The following is an 18,091-nucleotide window of genomic DNA, read 5'->3' as shown; positions in this document are numbered from 1 at the left end:
ATAATTCAGTCTCTCATGTAAAAAACACTTGTTGTATCGCTACAGGCAGATACAGACAGGCTAAGAATGCAAACACAGAATTAAACGAACACGAGTGAAGCTTTTTTGGTTTTGATCATTTAAGGGGATGCATTAATTAATTTAATTTAGGCATAAACCGAATCATTTTAACTCCCACGCCACAGCCACACCCTGCAAAATCCCAGCCTGTTTCATCATCTTTCCACGAACGACGAGCCAGCTGAGGCCGAAACCCCAAAACCCATCGTTCCGCGTGCGCGGTGACAGGAAAGAAACACGCGTCCTCGGTCCCCCAGGCGCTCCCCCTGCGGGGACAGCGGGCACGGGGACGAAGCGAGGCCGGGCCTGGCGCGGCCTGGTGCGGCCTAGCGAAGCCGGGAGCTGTCGTAACGGCCGGGGCCGCCCCCTGCCCGCTTGTGCCCGCCCCGGGAGGCGGAGCGGGGCGGCACTGCCGTGCCCCCGGCGGCGGACATGGTGCTGCTGAGCGCGCCGCGCTGGCTCCGCAGCCGCCTGAGCGACCGCTTCTGGAGGGTGCAGGAGGTGCTCAAGTATGCGAGGGTGAGTGCCGGGCTGTGCCCCGCTGCCCTGCGGCTCTCCTGGCCTGGGGGGCCTCGGCTGATGGGAATTTAGCCTTTCCCCTGCGTTTGTGCTTCGTTAAAGCCCGAGGACGGCAGCGTGCTCGGTGGCTCTGCCGTGATACGGAGTACCGGCGGGGGGGAAAAGCCGCAGGAGCTGCGGGGTGGTTTCGTTTTTTTAGTTCGGTTTTAATTGGGTGAGGGAACAGCAGGCAGAGAACAGATTTCCCCCCTCAGCATTCCAAGTGAATCTTACGCACGCTGCTTCGCAACGTGTTTTGAACAGAAGTTGCAACCTAGGCTGGGACAGAGCCCTTTTCAAGGGCAGGCCGACGGCATCCTGGGGGGAGGTCCGTCGTGCTGCAGAATTGAGATGGAAAATGCTGAATTAAGCGACAGTATCTCGGTCTTGCGGCCAAGCTGCCCACAGCAGCAATACTCGTGACCTCTCTAACTGTACAGCACTGGCTGCCTTCTGTTATGATGGATAGGTGTCAGTGGTAGCAGCTCCTGTAAACCTCTTCTGTAACACTTTCTGTTTGGGCAGCTGCAGTGTTTTAAACGTATCAGAGGCTCCTGTCACATCCCTGTGGTTGTACAGACAAGACAGAGAGCAGCTCAGGAATGAGGATAGATGCCTGAGTTTAGGGGTTGGTAAAAAGCACTGAAAGATGGTTTTATTGGTTGCCTTCCACCTGGGACCACAGCCTGAAGTGAGGTGTGGTTTGTCTCCCTCCTGCTGGACTGAGAGGTTTCAGCCTGTTCCAACTCTTCAGCTTCGAGTTTCCCATGCTGTAAAACAAGAAAATTCTCATTACGTGCTGACTGCAGGCTTAGCTGATGCTTGTGAAGTATTTTGTGAACTTTGTTATGAAGGGTTTTGAAGTGCAAACGAGGATATATTAGCATTACTGAAGGGTTTAACAGCTTCAAAGATAACTGAACAAGAACATCTTGTTTTTACTTCAGCATTTTCGTGGAAGGAAGAACCGCTGCTATAAGTTGGCTGTACGAAGTGTTCGGAGAGCTTTTGTGAAGTCTACAAAGGCCAGAAGAGAGAAGAAGAGGTTCCTGAGAGCGGTAAAGAGCAAGATGTTAGATGTCAACAGTAAAATGGGAAAAGGGCAGAGCTGATGTGGCTATTTTTCTTGCTGGGGGGCTCTCTGAAAATGTTTTACCAGCTGGTAAAAAATGCTGTGAATTTAAGGTAATAGTCTCCCTGTGGTCTGAAAAAGAGCACATGCTGAAGTACATAGAGGTGTGTCTTGCACTGAGAAAACTGTAGGTCTGAATCTGTTATATTTACTAAGTGTGAGCAGGTCAGTATGACAGAACGTTTACTTCTAAAATATTTTGTCATCTAAGATATGAATTTTTACTCTTTCAGCTCTGGATCACTAGGATTGAAGCAGCTTCTCTTGAACATGGTTTGAAATACCCAGCTTTCATAAGCAATCTGCTTAAGGTAAGGGTGGTGCTTGAATAATTGCTTTGATTCAGCTTTTCAACAAGTTGGAGAAAATGTCTGATAGTGGTCTTCTGTAGCATCAGGCAAATTCACTTGTTTAAACTCTGAAAATGTGAAGCAGATATAGTCTGACAAAGTATTGCAAAGGGTTGCTGGTTGCCATGTAAGAGAAGAACTGCAAGGAACTGAACACGCAGCCTCCGATTGCTGCTCTTTGAAGAATAATGGTGAATTAGAACCATTAAGATGAAGAATAATGGTGAATTAGAACCATTAAGGATTGGAACCTGAGCAGGCAGTACCGGCATAGAGCATGGTAAAAGGCTTCTGTCAGACTGAGCTTCTGCCAACATTGTCCTGCTTCCTAGTTCTGGCGATGAAAGTTCTGCTTATGAAAGGGGTTTTGCTCAATTCAGGAACTAAATTCTGCCCTAAACCTGTTTCTCTTCCTTAAATGCATAATCCCCTTTTATTGTGGTGGATATTGCTCCTCACCTGCCTTTGTCCCCAAAATTTTTATGGCTCCTCTTAAGAAAAAGGCTTGCAAAATGCTTTTACATTTGCTGCTACTGCAGGTGTTAAGTGAGAGCTGCCTCTGCTTCACTCAATAAATGTAAAAGTACAGAACTTGGATTTGCAAAAGCAAGCCTAGGAAACCTGCTTTTTTGATTACCAGCTTTGTGTTTCAGTGAGCGTAGACAATGCAGATATTTGGTGTCACAGTCCTTTGTTTTTTAACATGCTGGAGAATTGGTCTTAATATGTTGATACTGTAATTGTAAAATTAAAACTTGTTTCTCTTGGCCATGATCATAACAAACAGGTAGCGTTTCTGCTTCTTCAAGTGGAACTACATATATATTTGTAGCATATTTCAAAACATTTTACCTGTGTTTCAAATAACCGTATAAGTTTTCTTATATGCTTACTGTAAAGTAATAGTTACTGATATTTATACACTCAATCTTTTGCTTAATCTTCTCACGTTGTAACCAAGAGAATCAAGTACTGCCTAAAAGTTAACTGATTTTTCTTTGGAGATGCCTATCCCTTTGGTTCTTGTCTCAGAGCAAGATATTTTTGTAAGGTAGTCTGTTAAAAGATCCAAAAGAAACAAACTTTTATATAATACCTCCTGCTTAGAATATAAGAGATTCTTCTTGAGTTCTTGGTTTGTATGGGAAACACTTTGAGAAACGCAGTAAACAAACTGTACGTAGTGGCTTACTGAGACACCGATGAATGAATAGGCATGTCTGACAGTTCTCTAGTCATGCAAAAATTGTACAATACAGAAAAAAAAAGATAATTTGCCTTAAAACCTTAACTAGGCATTGGAGTATTGTTCCTAAAAATTAGAGTACTTAACCAACAATTCTTGCATTTAGTCCCAGGTGGAGCTGAACAGGAAAATGCTTGCTGATTTGGCTATCTATGAGCCAAAGACATTCAAGTCCCTAGCTGCCTTAGCCCAGAGGAGGCGACAAGAAGGCTTCCTTGCTGCCCTCGGAGATGGAAAGGAACCAGAGGGGATATTTTCACGTATCGTACACCATTATTGACACGAAGAGTCTGCAGATATGTGTAATAAACAGGAACTTGCCTGACAGGGTAAGCTTGCTCACTGTCTGCAGCTAAGGTCAGAGCTGTGGAACAAAATCCTCCAAAGATGATGCTTACAGCAGGGAAGAAGGGTTGGGTCAGGGTGTGAAGTTTGTGCGCGAATGACTTTTTTTTTCCAAAATTTTGTTAGAAGCGAAATGTGTTAAAATACATCGCTACAAGTGAAACGCATTGAGTTAAAATTCGCAGCTCAACCTTAGCAGCGGTGAGGCAAGCCTGTTGCAGTTCCAATGTTAAAATATGTATAGCGTGCACATACTTTCTGTTCCATGAAGAACTTAATAAAGGTGTTTTGTGTGTTTTTTTTTTCTAACTGCTATTGGAAGCACCATTTGAGTGGTGACTCTGGGCGTTGCGCTGGGAGGGGAGGGAAACAACACCCCACAGCCCTGCTTGGGCAGATTTGGGTGCCCACAGCGCTGGGGGCCAGCGGCGCGGTGCTCCTAAAGGTTTTGGGATGGGCGAGGGCGCTGCCAGCCGCCCCCACGGCCCGAGCAGCCCCCGGGGGCCTGGACTGAGGCCGAGGCCTAGGCCCGGGCTGCCCTGAAGCCGCCGCTTCCGCCCGTTCCTCCCCGTTCAAATTCCCAACCGCTGCGTCACGCCGCTCCCCTCAGCCCACGGCGGCGCCAGACGGACAGGCGGCGCAGCCAATCGCCGCGCGGCGTTTCCCAGCCCTCCGCCAATAGCAGGCGGCCGGCGGGGGGAAGAAGGCGGGGCTTGCGCGTGTGTGTGTGAGGGAGCGCGGAGCCGGGCGAGGCGGCGGCACCACAAAATGGCGGCGGGGGCTGGCAGCGCAGCGGCTGTGGCGGCGGTGGGCGGCAGCGGCGGCCCGGCGGGGCCTCAGGCGGTCGGTGTGGCGGCGGGGGGAGCCCCCCAAGCGGGGCCAGGCGGCCCCCCGGTGCCGGGCCCCGGCGCGGTGCTGATCGGCGACCGGCTGTACTCGGGGGTGCTGATCACCCTGGAGAACTGCCTGCTGCCCGAGCACACGCTGCGCTTCACGCCGTCCATGAGCAGCGGGCTCGACCCCGACACGGAGACCGAGCTGCGGGTCACCGGCTGCGAGCTCATCCAGGCGGCCGGCATCCTGCTCCGCCTCCCGCAGGTAGGCCCCGGGCCGCGGCCTGCTCCCTGCCGCCCTCAGGCCTCGCACCGGGGGACAGGCCTCGCACCGGGGGGTTGTAGGCCTCGCACCGGGGGGCGCTGCTGCCTCTCGCCGGCTTTCTCTCGGCACCCCCCGTGGCCCACCGCCCGGCCTCAGCGGCTCCGAGCCTCCCCGCGGGGCCTGCGGCCTTCCCCGGGCGGCAGGAAGCGGCTGAGGGCAGCGCCCCGCCGCCGCCCCGCGGCGCTTTGTTAGGGCCGGGCTGTGGGGAAGGAGGGCTACTCGGAAAGGTGCGGAGGGAGGGAGCGCCGTGAGGTTTTGTGGGCCGGGGAGATTTCTTCGTGGGCAGGCTCCTCGTTACCTCCGTGGGAAACTTTGTCTCCTCGCTGCCGGAGTCTCGGGTGCTCAAATTGTGATATTAACGTAACAAAACCGTAATCCGGTTTAACTTCCTCCCCACACCAAAAAAGTATTTTTCTGGGTTCATATCACAACTTCGGATTTTACTAGGTCTAATGTTCTGGGTCCTTACAATTTAACGCATGCGTTTTATCCAAAGGTAGGATTTGCGGTGTTGATACCATTTCAGACAACTCTGTTCATTATTAAGATAGTAATGCCGCTTTTCTTTAGGTACTGCTGAACTTAATTCCGAATTTAAATACAGCTTAAGTAGTTTTCTTGATCTTAAACCTGTTGAAATCTAATTTTTTTTTCTAGACCTACAGATTACTTTATTAATACATGTTTTGATTGTTTCCTTTTTAGGTGGCAATGGCTACAGGACAGGTGCTATTTCAACGTTTTTTTTACACCAAGTCTTTTGTGAAGCATTCCATGGAGGTAAGGAAATACTAAGATATGTATTACTAAACTGTGGTTTGATCTTTGATCAGTTTTGCCTAGTTGTCAACCTAGATGTGATCAGCATTTGCATCTGTAGATCTGACTTACTGATTGCCATGATTTTACAGAGCTACATAGTACTGATTTTGTCAAGTTTTTAGCATTGCCTGTTTTTACCACCATTTTCTCTTGTTATCCCTCCCTAAGCTGTTGGAGGCAATCAGTTCCAGATTTGAGCAAAACATCAGTGTCTTGCAATACTTATGTTTCAGCATGTGTCAATGGCCTGTGTTCACCTGGCATCCAAAATCGAAGAAGCGCCACGACGCATAAGGGATGTAATTAACGTGTTTCATCGTCTTCGACATCTGCGAGAAAAAAAGTAGGTTTAGACTCTGAAGTAATCTGAAGTTCTTGCTTTGTATTTTAATTACTAAACTTCATGGGCTGATACTTGCATCGTTCCCTGTTTAATTAATCAGGGAACATCTTGAAAAGATCTCATTAAGGAAAAAAGTGAGTTGACAAACTTTAAGTAAAGGTTTTTGATGTTATGAATAGCAGCGGTGTCCTTTATTTCTATATGGACATGGCTTAAGCTACATATAAGTACCCCTTGATGTTAAGTTCGCCTTTGGAATTTGAAATTGTTTTGCAGAAAACCTGTACCTCTAATACTGGATCAAGAGTATGTGAACTTGAAAAACCAAATCATTAAGGCTGAAAGAAGAGTTTTAAAGGAGTTGGGATTTTGTGTTCACGTCAAGCATCCTCATAAGGTTTGTACTGTATAAGTTAACTTTGTAATCAGTGTTTATTATAGTATAAATGCTTTGAGCAGACTGCTTAACTGCAAGGAAGCTGTTTGGTTTGTACCTGATAACGCTAGTTAATTCCGTAAAGCTAGCTTCTTATGATGTCTTTTTTCTCATTTAAGAGATTCTTACTAGTTGGTCTTGTGTCACTGCTGAATGACGACTGGAGGTGGATGCAGATGTTAAGTATTCCTTCAAGTCCAAGATACTTGGACACTCTGCTTTTAGAACAAAACCTATTTATATGCATAGTTGAAGTTTTCTAACATCAGAGCTACGTAAACGTGGAATCTTATACAGAAAGGAATTTGGTGATCTAGGGTTACGATATCATCAGAGAAGTACTGTGTCCTGATCAATTTCTGCGGAAACATGATGAGGTTCTTAGCCCACGTGAGCTAGTTAGCAGTGTTTCTTCTAAAAAGTACAGTCAAGCGTGAAGGGCTTGACTTGAAAAGAAACAATGATTCTCTATTTAAATGTCATATGCCAGACTGAGATGATACTTCAAAGACATACCCACTGCAAGCATATAAGTTCTTACGCTAGTGCCATCAGTATTTCCATTATAGCTTTTTTGTACCAGCTGATAAGGATGGTAAAAGAACTTTCTACTCAGAAGCAGCAGAACTTGTATTTTTTTCCCCCTAAAAGCTACTATTGTCTTCACTTTTTGTGAGCCTACTTGATTTTCAGAAATGCCAGTAACCCCGGAGGGCAGTTGCACTTTGTTGATTGGTATACATTTGTATCTGTTAGCCTGCATCCTGTTGTTTTCCTTTCAAACCTAAGGAAAACCTAGACCTGAACAAACAGTGACACAAAACACACAAGCTCTGTTCGTTCTCTGCAAACGCTGATACGCTTCAATTGCTACCTATTACAGCTAGCTGTATTTTTCCCAAGTTACAGTTAAAAAGGAGTCATGAATTGTATAGGAGAACATATCTAGCTTGAAAACAGTTGAAGACGAGACTTCTAGATGAATAGCATGATGACTGAGCTCAGAAGACGGAGAACTAGGAAGGTCAGATCTGGTCATGTGTCGACTCACGGCAACTTTTGCATTGGAGAGCAAAAGTTGTGTGGGTGAACACCGGAGATGCTGCAGACACTTGTGGAGTGTCTTAGAGCTTGAAAGAAAATAGCGGATGCCTCATGGATGTCCCTCTGAAATATATAGGTGGCTCTCAAGATTCTCGTTAATAACGCAATAACCCATATCTTCCAGATAATCGTTATGTACCTTCAGGTATTAGAATGTGAACGTAACCAACACCTGGTCCAGACTTCATGGTAAGTTGATTTTCTTTGTTCTAAGAGACCAGCAGGGGCAGTAGCAGAAATATGTCACTTGAGGCACTCTGGGCAACAGTGCTCAGAAGTGATTGTGGGCCACACCAGACAGCTCCAGTGTTTCTTGGAGTGCCCCAAACTACTACCCAAATGTTGATCGTCCTCTTAAGTTTGAGGCACTGTTTTAATGGTAAGGTAGCTTTCCGCCCTGACTTCTCACTTCCCTCCTCTCTGCTTTCACCTTTCAGCTGAAGGGAAACCGTTGGTTAGTTTATGGTTTTCTGGTTTTCTTGGGTTTTTTTGTTTGCTTTTTTTGTTCTTTGGAGAAAACTGTGTAGGTAAAGTCTGTTATCAGTGCTGGGAAATGGCCTTTCCCGGCGCTTGAGCTTGATTACAGGTGTGTCAAAACCTCTCAGCACAGATAAATTTCTCTTATCCGTATGGATAAAGCAAGGTATCAGCTTCTAAGACTGGATAAAGTCATTGTTCTCATGTTTGCCAAGGAATGTCCTCTGCCTTGTTGCTCTCATTACAATAAAGATTTGCTTGGGTTTGGGAAGTTTATGTAAAAGTCCCGGTCTTAAACATACATAGATAACGCTTTTAAACAAGAATGCTTTTTAAGAGTACCGTGGTTTAAAAATCTTGAGTGAATCCAAAGATCATATTTCTGCTGACTGAACTGTCTGGTACTGTGACCTGTGTGTAGAGAACCAGTTTTGACTTTTCTTTTCTGTACTCTTTTAATCAAAGGGTAGCCTCTGAGGGTAAGTGACTAAGACTTCTCCTCTGCTGCCCAAGCGCTATGGTGCAGGGATAGCTGCCGTCTTCAGTCAAACCAAAGCAGGCTCTCCAAAGAGAAGGCTGACTCTAGACAGGTGGTATATACACGATAGTATAGTAACTGGCCAACTACTTCTTGTGCTTATACTTTTCAACTTATTTATTTTCGTTGTGCTTTTTGACTGTTGTATATTTCATAACTTGGTTGTTAATATTCTGAATGGTTTTTAATGTTAAACTTTTATAACTATTATTAAAGTTGCGTTCTTAGATGATAAAGCAAATGAAGGTGGGATTTAAGTTGTAAAGTGATGAATTAACAGAAAAAAAAATCTAAGTTTCCATTTGTAAATCAGATAAAAAATACTATGTAAGTTAAAAATAACTTTCTGCTACCAGTATTCCTGGTCCCATTGCATGTGGGTCCGTTCAACTTGAGATATCCTCTCAAGTATTCAGATGTGAGTTACATACTGCTCATTACCGGTTTTCTGCTCCTTATGAAAGGAAGGAGTAGGTGAGGAGGAAGGAAGAAATTACTCCATGTGAGAAACGTTTCAGATGTAAAAATAACATTCATGTACTGATGCTTGTAGCTCCCAGTACTTAAAAATGGGTGGATATCCAGTGCAATTGTTTTTTTTTTTTTTGAAGTACACATTTTAATAACATTACCTTTTCCTTAAAATACTGTGACAAGGATTCATTTCCTCACGTGTCTGATTCTGAGCCCACAGGGAAAGCATACAGAAGCCAAGCTTGGAAGCAGTCGTGCTTTTCAACTTGGGAAGTTAGGAAAAGGATGGGTGACTTTCAAATGTTTGAAGTACCACTTTTCTATTCATATATTAGTTGCCAAAACGTTTGTTCTGTCTTCTGGAGGAGTGAAGAGGGAGCAAAATTACTAGGTTTTAAAGTTCTTTTCTTCCAGAAAGATGAGCTCATGTTTAGCCCTGCTTCTCCGGGGCAGCAGTTACTCTTTGTATAAGCAAGAATATAAGATGTCTGGGTTGGAGTTCAGTGCTCAAAAGCTTCAAGTTCTTTTTTACTGTCCTGTGAAAACTGGATACAAGTGTCTAGACTGTGGTCTCTGTTTTGGATGTCTTGGGGCATAGTGAATCCTTGTATACTGGGTACCCGCATGAACAATTACTGCTTTTGGAAAGCTTATGATATTGAGGACTTTGTTTTCTGATTTTAGCTTTTCTCCATCTGATACTTTGCTTGACATGTGCTCAAAAATCTAGATCTTTTTAAGCACTTCAGCTGACAGATTCAGAGGAAGTTACGTTGTGTATTTAAGACTTTAGAAGAATAATTTTCAAGTGTACTGACTGGAATATTATATGCGATATTTTACAGTTTTCTCATTCTGTGAATATTCATTTTAAGCAACCTTGTTGAAACGGGACAATTTGGAAACCGTATTTCATATGCCAAAGAAGAGATCTGCCTGAATACTGAGTATTCTCCCGAACTGATGTTTCCAAACACCCTGATTTCTTCTATGTCTGCTTTTTGCATCGGAAAGAATTCTGTTCTGGACGGAAAGTAATGCTTCCAAAGGAAAACGGATCCTGTAAATCTCCAGCGGAAGCTGGCGTGTGCTGAAGCGGACCATATTTTCATGGGAGGACTACCACAGGAGCTGCTGCTTTCAGCAAACCATCTGAGTTCAGACATTGCAGAGAAACATGTGAACCTAAAAGTCTATAACTGAGTACTCCAGATTATATTGTATGTTGTCTTGATGAAAATACTTGGCTAGTGCATGAGAGCAAGCCAGTCGAGATCCAGAGGGAAAAGTGAAGTTAAAATTGGTTCTCTTCTCACAGCTGAATTTTCAGCAGCCAGTCAGACTTAATTCCTATCACACTTCCCTTCCCTTGAGGGATTTTTTTAGTAAAAGAATTCAGCTTTTCTTCAGATTTACAGGAGTGTATTGTTGAAGTCTAGTAACCGAATGCAGAAAGAAATAGTACTTCTAGAAGTCTTATTGGGGGGAAAAAAGGGGGGTGGGCGGGAGGGAGACTGTTGTGCCCTGCAACTCTGTTGATATCCTGTCTTTCAGGAATTACATGAATGATAGCCTGAGAACAGATGTCTTTGTAAGATTTCAGCCAGAAAGCATTGCCTGTGCATGTATTTACCTTGCAGCTAGAACATTGGAGGTGAGCGTACAGTTCTATTAACTTCAAGTTCGTTAGCTCTTCTAATAGAAGCAGTGAAGCCTGAATATTTCTTCCCATCCCTTTCAGATTCCACTTCCTAATCGTCCACACTGGTTTTTACTCTTTGGAACAACAGAGGAAGAGATTCAAGAAATCTGCTTAAAAATCTTGCAGCTCTATACTAGGAAAAAGGTTTGTTTTTCTTCATATATGAACCTTCAGTAGAGACTGCTGCTTGAAACATGAGTTAGAAAATCTTAAGTTTAAAATTACCTGCAAGCTTAGTGTGTTAGTGTGTTAGTGGAACAAGATACTGGTCACAGGATCTGGGTGTCTTTGTATCTGTTCCCCACCCACACTCCTTCCTGTGAGTAAGCAGAAAGTCTGATTTACTGGGTTTTGTCCTAAGCAGGCTCCTGTCCTTACAGGTTGATTTGTCTGATCTGGAAAGTAAAGTGGAAAAGAAGAAGCTGGCAATTGAAGAGGCAAAAGCTCAAGCTAAAGGTCTTCTCCCTGAAGGAGCCCCAAATTTGGATAACCCGTCAGGGTTTTCCCCTGCACCAAAAAATGGTAAGTTGTGGATGAGCTGTTGGAATACTTTCTCATCTCGTATGTGTATTTATACTTCGGGGATAAATAAGTAGTTGGTTGGTTTTTTAAAGCAGGTTTCTATCAATTACTCCAATGGCAGATCTTGAATAGCATTGTAACTTATAAATTCTTGAGATAGGTAAAGGCTAAAATCAAGTTAGTATAAAGCTAGCTTAAACTTACACAGTAGAGAGACTTGCTCCAATGTGGTTTTGGCAATAAACTTAAATACTTGCAGTTGGCTTGTTGTGCTAAAGAAATATTAGAGCATGCCTGTGATTAGGAACTCTGGCAAAAGTACTATTTCTGGGCGAGAGGTGTGGAATACTTTTCCTGCATGCTTTGTCTAAGGTTTCCAGTCTGCATCCTCAGTTTGCCCTTAAAAAAAGGGAATAATTAGCAAGAGAAAGGAATTACTCTTCTGCTGTATTGGAGTGGCTTTGTGAGCAGCATGCTGCTCTTGCAGTTAACTCCTTGGCATTACCTTGGCAGTAATGTCTCAATAGTATTTTGGCAGAAATGTTTCAGATTAAATTCTGCCTTCTTTGAAGTTCTTCAGATCTGCTTCTTGTGGGCGCTTGTGTGTGCATTCGTGTGTGCACTTGTACCCAACATCTATGCAATAAAGGTTATTACAAAGAAAATGAAGCAGGGTGGGGGAAGGCTCCAGTCCTTACCCTCTTTCAGTTAGTACCCAAACTTTCAAAAATAAGGTAACAAAGGCTTCTTTTTCTAGAGTCTCCAAAAGAGGTTAAAGGAAATAAACCCTCGCCGCTACCTGTTCAGGCAGTGAAGAATGCTAAAAGGAAAACAGAGGGAACAAAAAGAACGGGTTCAAATAGTCCAGTGAATGGGTAAGGCTTTTGTAACAAAAAAAAAGTTCATTTTTTCCCATTATTATTTTAAACAAAACTTTTACTGTGTTTTTTGTTTCCTGCAGCATTCAGAAAGGAAGAGAAAGCAGAAGTCGAAGTGGAAGTCGAGATCAAAGTTACTCAAGATCACCATCCAGATCTGCATCTCCTAAGCACAGGTATGGACTCCTGTAAAAGGAGGGTGTGCTCATAGAGAACCTCCCGTGCTACTGTGCTGAAGTGGTAAAAGGTGTTTTCAGGGAGTGAGCTGGGTAGTTTTTCCCCAAGAGGCTGTGACATAATAAACCGGTATTTACTACTCCGGGAACGTTAGGGCTGATTGTGAATTGCATCGTCTTGGCTTACAGAGCCGGGGAGTTGCAGTGTCTGACCTTGTCACGCGTACAGCTTCTAAGTCTACTTGGCAGAGCTCCATCAGCATGTTTGCTTATTTCAGTCTGTTTAATTGGTGACGTATGGCCCAAGCGGCAGGGTTAGCTTGGTTTGTTTGCTTATTTATTTAAAGCTGGGGATTTGTCTACAACCTTTAGGAAGTTGTTATTACTAAAATATAACCGTGATTCCCATAGAGGGGAAATTTAAGAGGCAGTGGAGGAGTAGGTATCGGCTCCAGTCTTGTGCGGTTTGGTAATAGCTTTGTAACTGAAACAGGGGAAGTAGTTTTATCTTTGGTTGGTTGGCAGCACTTTAAATCTAGAAGTTGGATATTCATGCATTTTTTCAAAGCAGCGAGGGAGAAATCTAAAACTGTGTCACGACTGCTGTGTTCCAAACGGATATGGGTTTCTAACAGCCAATACTTAAACTGTGACCAGAGGGATTGAGTCTGGGGCACGCGGTTGGTTTTCATGGGATACAGAATCAAGTGTCGGGCCTCAAACTGTGCAGGCCTACCGTGAGAAGCATCTGTCTGTACGGTACTTAGGGTGTGTGGATGTATTGTAGCTACATTTAGGAGCTAATGTGGAGTAGTTCTACTTGAGAAATCATATGCTTTCTTTCCTGTTCTTTCTTCCCACAGGAAAAGTGAAAGTTATTCCACGTCAAGTGGCTCGAAGTCCCATAGCCGTTCGAGGAGCCGCAGTGACTCTCCCCCGAGACAGTTCAACCACAGTTCTAGTTACAAAGGTTCCAAGATGCGAAGTTACAAGAAATCAAAAGACTATAAATACTCGGCGCACAAACCACGGAAATCGCGCAGCAGGAGCTCGTCGCGTTCCAGGAGCCGGTCCCGGGAGCGCTCCGATCATTCAGGGAAGTACAAGAAGAAGAGTCACTACTACAGAAATCACAGGCATGAGCGTTCGCGCTCCTACGAGCGAGCAAGCCATCGCTATGACCGCGACCATCCTGGGCACAGCAGGCATAGGCGATGAGCAGTAGAGAAAGGTCTTTCCTTTGGAATTTAAGCTGTGGAGCTCTTCTCCATTTGGCCTTTGCAGCATAGGGTTAACCTGGCTTGTAAACCACGTGGCTTCAGTAACGTCTGTTCTGCTGGTAACTCTGTACTTACTATCGTGAATCCAAAGGAAAGATGCGAACGAGACAGAATGATACAAAGGACTCTGATAGTTGTCTCGGTGACCGTTCTGCTGGCGCGTCACCTAAAAACACTGCAGAGCTTGTCTCTGGATGCTCTCTGCCTGCTCTTTAGTAATTTACCTACCATAGTGCGGTGCTTGGGCCTTCCAGTTGTGCGGCAGGACCTCCCTGACTCGGTAGCAGTGGGAGTACTGTGCTGAAGGGTCCTTCCCTGTGCAGCTGGAAGGCTCGAGACTGTTCGTAAAAACCATTGGAGTGGCTTGGTGCTAACAAAGCTGTCTTTTCATACTGACTCAATGATGTTGTACAAACGTAAGGTGACTTTTTTAGAACCGATGCCTATATTAGGTTATATATGTGTATATATATTTTGCAGTGTTACAGTACAGTATGGGAGTACGGCCTTACTAGCCTTTACACTTTACCCACAATGTAAATAAGCATTTGTTTAATACAGGTGGAAGATATATACAGAAAATTCAAAACTTGAACTCTATCAAAAGACTTGTGTAGAAAATTCTGATAAATGTGAAAGTATTTAGCTCTGTGTATTGAGAGTAGTATATTTTTTATCTGTGCAATGCTGTGTGCGGGCCACCAGCTCATAAGACATTTCCTATATATACATTTTAAGTGGTTTGAAATTCTTTACTCAGGATCTTTGACACTCTGAAGAATTAGTAGTTTGTCAATCTGCATGCTTGTTGAAGAACAGCATTTTAAAAATAGCGAAAAAAAAAACACAGCCCAGTAGTATCAGTTCTAGTGGTATATCTGAGCTGTCACACTCATGCTCCCTAATTTCATTAAAATATTTGATTTTATATTAAATTCACTTCATAGTAGTTTCTTATGAGCTATACCACTGTGCCTACTCATAAGGAAAGAAAAAAACTGGTGGTGAATTGAAAAGATTTAAAAAAAAAAATCCTAGTAGACTAAAGACTAACCTCAGATGTTACACCCTGAGTATAGATACTGCAGGTGTCGTGCTGGGGCCATCCTGCAGGAGTAATTAGTGCCAGCGTGTGAAATAAGGTGCTTTTATTTGGGCTATGTCACTAGATCTTCCTAGGAACACTGCCTGATATTTTAACCTTTCTCTTGTCTGCTGTGGGGGAAAATGAGATTCATGTGGGATCTTTGTGGTGAATCTTGCAGGTGCCTCACTGCGACGACACTGAGTGTGACACTTAGTCCAAACCAGTCTCATTGCAACCTTAGGTTTTGATAAAAAGGCAAAGCAGCTGACAGGGTTTGCAGTCATCCTTTAGCCAACCTCTATCCTACCAATTTCTTGAGCTGGAGATTGCATAGGATTATTTTGGCATTACCAGTGGGCCTGTCCTTTGTGATTTTGACTTGATTTCTGTTTGAAGCAGGTAGATGGATTCTGTTCCATAAGAGATACTGCTACTTTCCACAACACAGTTAACTTACCTGTTCTAAACACATCGTCACTCGTTAGTTTCAGTGGGTGCCCCTGTGTTTCCTGTTTGGGGAGAAGATTCATTATTCCCTGGTCACCTCACAGTAGTAGTTGTCATTTCGTAGATCTTTGCCATGTTTCTGACTACATTTCAGCTGAGAAAAGACAATTAACTGAGGTAGGCAGCTGATTGAGGGAAAGCCCTGTGGAGTTTCAGCAGAGCACTACCCTGACTTACAAATTACATTCCACGGGAGGGAAAGGATACTAGCGCGAAGCTGCGCTGACTGGTTTTAACTGGAGTAGCCTCTTGTTTTATCTGTTCCTGAATCAGCAAACTATACACCTCATCTTGACCTTTGCACACGGATGGAAACTAATTTTTCCATACCTGGTCTGCTAAATAATTGAGTAGAAGTCAAAGTATTAAAGTAGCGTAGAGATAATGCGATATAAAAAGTAACTGATCTATTGGAGGTGTTTCTAATACAAACAAACTCAAGTAACAGCGTTCTCTGACGAGTTCCCATTTTAAGCCTTTTTAATCCCTACTGCCTGGCTATTACTTGGAGCAAGTCAACCTCAAATCTGGTTACTGATTGCAGTTCCAAAAGGTAGTCAGAGTTCCCCTGTTCAGTTGCATCATTCTGCTTTGGATGCTTCCCAAGCTGCCACTTGTCCATTTCCTGAGGTAAGGCGTGGAGGGGGAGGCAGGTTTCACAGCTGCAGCTTCCTCCAGAAAGACTTTGGGAGGAATTCTGAGTGAAGTCTGCTAGCGGTAGACGTGACTGCCATCCAGTGCGAGTAGTGCGGACAAAGGTAAAGGTAAGGTGCAGGCTGTGTACGTTTTTCAGCACGAACACCGTGTCACTTCGCAGAAAACTCAACAGGTGTGTTTTACAAACTACTTCTGTACAGTGCTAAATAAGTAATCATCTCCTTGGACACTTGTTAAAATCTGGAGAGGAAGAAAGCAAGAGAAAGTATGTGTATATTTGTGCATTAACGTGGTTTGGTTCCAAAACAAAAGGGATTATTTCACAGGATTAGAGGACATCCTGTTCCAGGAGAGAACAACCTGTCTTCACCAGCAAAAAGCCCAATACAGATAGCTACACAGAATGTCTTGGCAGCGAGGCAGGGCTGTGAGAAGATGCTCAGAGGAGCTAGAGGAAGTGTAAAACAGAACTGTTGAAATACGGGGGCTGAGTCATCAGCCTGGAGTAGCTGCACCTCTAGGAGAGGTGTACTTGTTTTTACTCTGCTGCTGTAGCCAAAGCTGTAAGGGCAGGCGATGTGTTGTTTCACTTTGCTCAGAAAACCCGAGATTAAAGACTCACCACGCGCATGCAAATTCCCGCGGAGTTAATAAATACAAGCAGTTTTTCTGCCTTTACTGTGCTGAAGGCCGAGAGCTGTGTTATCCGTCACCCCTGATGGATGGCCGTGGCAGGTGTTAATAACCGGCTCAAAACTTTATAGCCCTTCACTCCAGAGTTCTGACTGGAGTTCTTTGCGCTGACCCAGCTTAATCACAGACGTTTAAGGAAGCATGGATTTAATTCAGCTGTTTTAAGCATTCTGTCAGTTTAGGCCCCTACAGTTCATGCTTTTGTGGAGTGCTGAAGGCTATTACGCGGGGCAGAACGTGCATTTCTCTATAACTCAAAATGTAGCTGGCAGGCATCATCTGAATTTGATGAACAGCAGTGGCGCTGGTCCTCTTCCCTGTACAGCAATGGGTAAACTGCATGGGTAACAAGCACAGGGGATCTCCAGGAGATTACGGAACTGTAACTCGTGAGATTCTGCTTTGTCTGTCACTGCAGTAGAAAGTCCTGGATTTGTGAAAACACTTCTTTGAAAATCACCAAGCTGTGGCGCACGTTACATCCTGCTGACGGTAGGAGTGAGGGAAAAGAATCTGAATCTTTCCTGTTTCCCATCTCAAAGCAGGACTGAGGGAACGAGGCTTGGGATTTTTGTGATCAGAGAAGCAGCTTGAAGTTCCCCGTTAGAGCTGGGTGCCGGACCCTTTGCGCCTCTCTGGGAAAAGAGTGGGGTGGGAGAGGTTCCCCTTCAGTTGGAAACCGAAGCCCTTCGCTGCCCAGCTCACTGCACCTGCCTTTGGGGGACGGACAGAAGCGTTGGAGCTGGGTGCTACCTCTGAAGCCAGCTGAAGATCTTCCAGTGGGGCCAGGTCTGAAGTGCTACAGCCGATCGTGGCTTTGGCTTATGGCAGAGCCTTTTGGGCACCGCTGGGAAAGGGTGGCTGCCCTTCTCAGGTCTGACTTCCTAGGCTCTTCGTACTGAACCCCGCTGACCTGAAGGCCGTGGATTAGTAATTAGAAGGATTAGAAGTCATTTAGATAGAGGGAGTGTCTGTTTTTAAACCCTACGTTTCTTGTTTGTCGTCGCATTATCGCTAATAACGACTTGGAGTTCTGCAAGCACTACAAATAACCTGGTACGCTGATAGTTGGGTGGAAAAAAGTGCCAGAGACCTACAGAAACGTGGCCTTGCAGCGCGGCCTGCACAATGACCGGCCCGAGCCAAAGAGGAGCCATGTGGATGGAGCTCGCTCACAGAAACTGCAAGTGGCAATTATTGAAGAGTGCTGCTTCACCAAAAAAAAAAGGATATTTTCTCCATTGTGCTGTTGCCAGGCAACCCTTGTTTTTATTGCCCTTAAATGTGGGTGAGAAATTACTGAGCAAAACATTTCTGAATTCGGTGTAACTCAACTCGGGTTGAACTAAACGACATAAAATTTGCCCCATTAGATTGCGATCGACTATGCGCTGAAACCTGGACTCGACTTTGAGTCGAAGTAGGCCTGGAGGAACTAGCTTACAGTAAGCAGAACGTGGTTGAAAGCCTTGGCAGGCAGAGCAGTAACGACTGGCACGGAGAGGATGAGAGCTGAGGTGAGAAGCACGGCTGAGCGGGGCCAGAT

The 18,091-nt window shown here is 44.6% G+C and overlaps 2 protein-coding genes across 5 annotated transcripts; both read left to right on the top strand.

The window, feature by feature from the left end:
* Window positions 1-309: 309 nt before the first annotated feature.
* Window positions 310-4,006, top strand: MRPL20 (mitochondrial ribosomal protein L20). The gene is made up of 4 exons (XM_013194698.3): window positions 310-579; window positions 1,566-1,676; window positions 1,984-2,061; window positions 3,453-4,006. The coding sequence occupies exons 1-4, from the start codon at window positions 493-495 to the stop codon at window positions 3,624-3,626; spliced, it is 450 nt and encodes a 149-aa protein (XP_013050152.1). The 5' UTR covers window positions 310-492; the 3' UTR covers window positions 3,627-4,006.
* Window positions 4,007-4,415: 409 nt separating this feature from the next.
* Window positions 4,416-14,536, top strand: CCNL2 (cyclin L2). Of its 4 annotated transcripts, XM_048067408.2 has the most exons (11): window positions 4,416-4,789; window positions 5,555-5,629; window positions 5,905-6,014; window positions 6,291-6,411; window positions 7,679-7,743; window positions 10,598-10,697; window positions 10,785-10,889; window positions 11,126-11,267; window positions 12,025-12,142; window positions 12,229-12,321; window positions 13,185-14,536. In XM_048067408.2, exons 1-11 carry the CDS (start codon window positions 4,460-4,462, stop codon window positions 13,537-13,539), a joined length of 1,614 nt encoding a protein of 537 aa, XP_047923365.2. In that variant the 5' UTR covers window positions 4,416-4,459; the 3' UTR covers window positions 13,540-14,536. The 4 variants fall into 4 exon arrangements, with proteins under 4 accessions (XP_047923365.2, XP_066838003.1, XP_066838004.1 ...); XM_066981902.1 differs by lacking the exons at window positions 4,416-4,789; window positions 5,555-5,629; window positions 5,905-6,014; window positions 6,291-6,411 and having other exon boundaries at window positions 6,428-7,743; window positions 8,497-10,697; XM_066981903.1 differs by lacking the exons at window positions 4,416-4,789; window positions 5,555-5,629; window positions 5,905-6,014; window positions 6,291-6,411 and having other exon boundaries at window positions 6,428-8,621.
* The last annotated feature ends 3,555 nt before the right edge of the window (window positions 14,537-18,091 follow it).

Source organism: Anser cygnoides, chromosome 23 (assembly GCF_040182565.1).
Source record: "Anser cygnoides isolate HZ-2024a breed goose chromosome 23, Taihu_goose_T2T_genome, whole genome shotgun sequence".
In the NCBI taxonomy this organism is placed as follows: domain Eukaryota; kingdom Metazoa; phylum Chordata; class Aves; order Anseriformes; family Anatidae; genus Anser; species Anser cygnoides.
The sequence above is the reverse complement of the archived record's forward strand: the minus strand, read 5'-3'. Positions and strand labels throughout refer to the sequence as shown.

Coding starts and splice junctions, on each gene's coding strand:
- MRPL20 (XM_013194698.3), top strand. CDS start 493: ATGGTGCTGCTGAGCGCGCCGCGCTGGCTCCGCAGCCGCCTGAGCGAC. Junction 1,677..1,983: donor AGAAGAGGTTCCTGAGAGCG/GTAAAGAGCAAG, acceptor TTACTCTTTCAG/CTCTGGATCACTAGGATTGA. Junction 2,062..3,452: donor TCATAAGCAATCTGCTTAAG/GTAAGGGTGGTG, acceptor TCTTGCATTTAG/TCCCAGGTGGAGCTGAACAG.
- CCNL2 (XM_048067408.2), top strand. CDS start 4,460: ATGGCGGCGGGGGCTGGCAGCGCAGCGGCTGTGGCGGCGGTGGGCGGC. Junction 6,412..7,678: donor ACGTCAAGCATCCTCATAAG/GTTTGTACTGTA, acceptor CATATCTTCCAG/ATAATCGTTATGTACCTTCA. Junction 12,143..12,228: donor TCAAATAGTCCAGTGAATGG/GTAAGGCTTTTG, acceptor TGTTTCCTGCAG/CATTCAGAAAGGAAGAGAAA.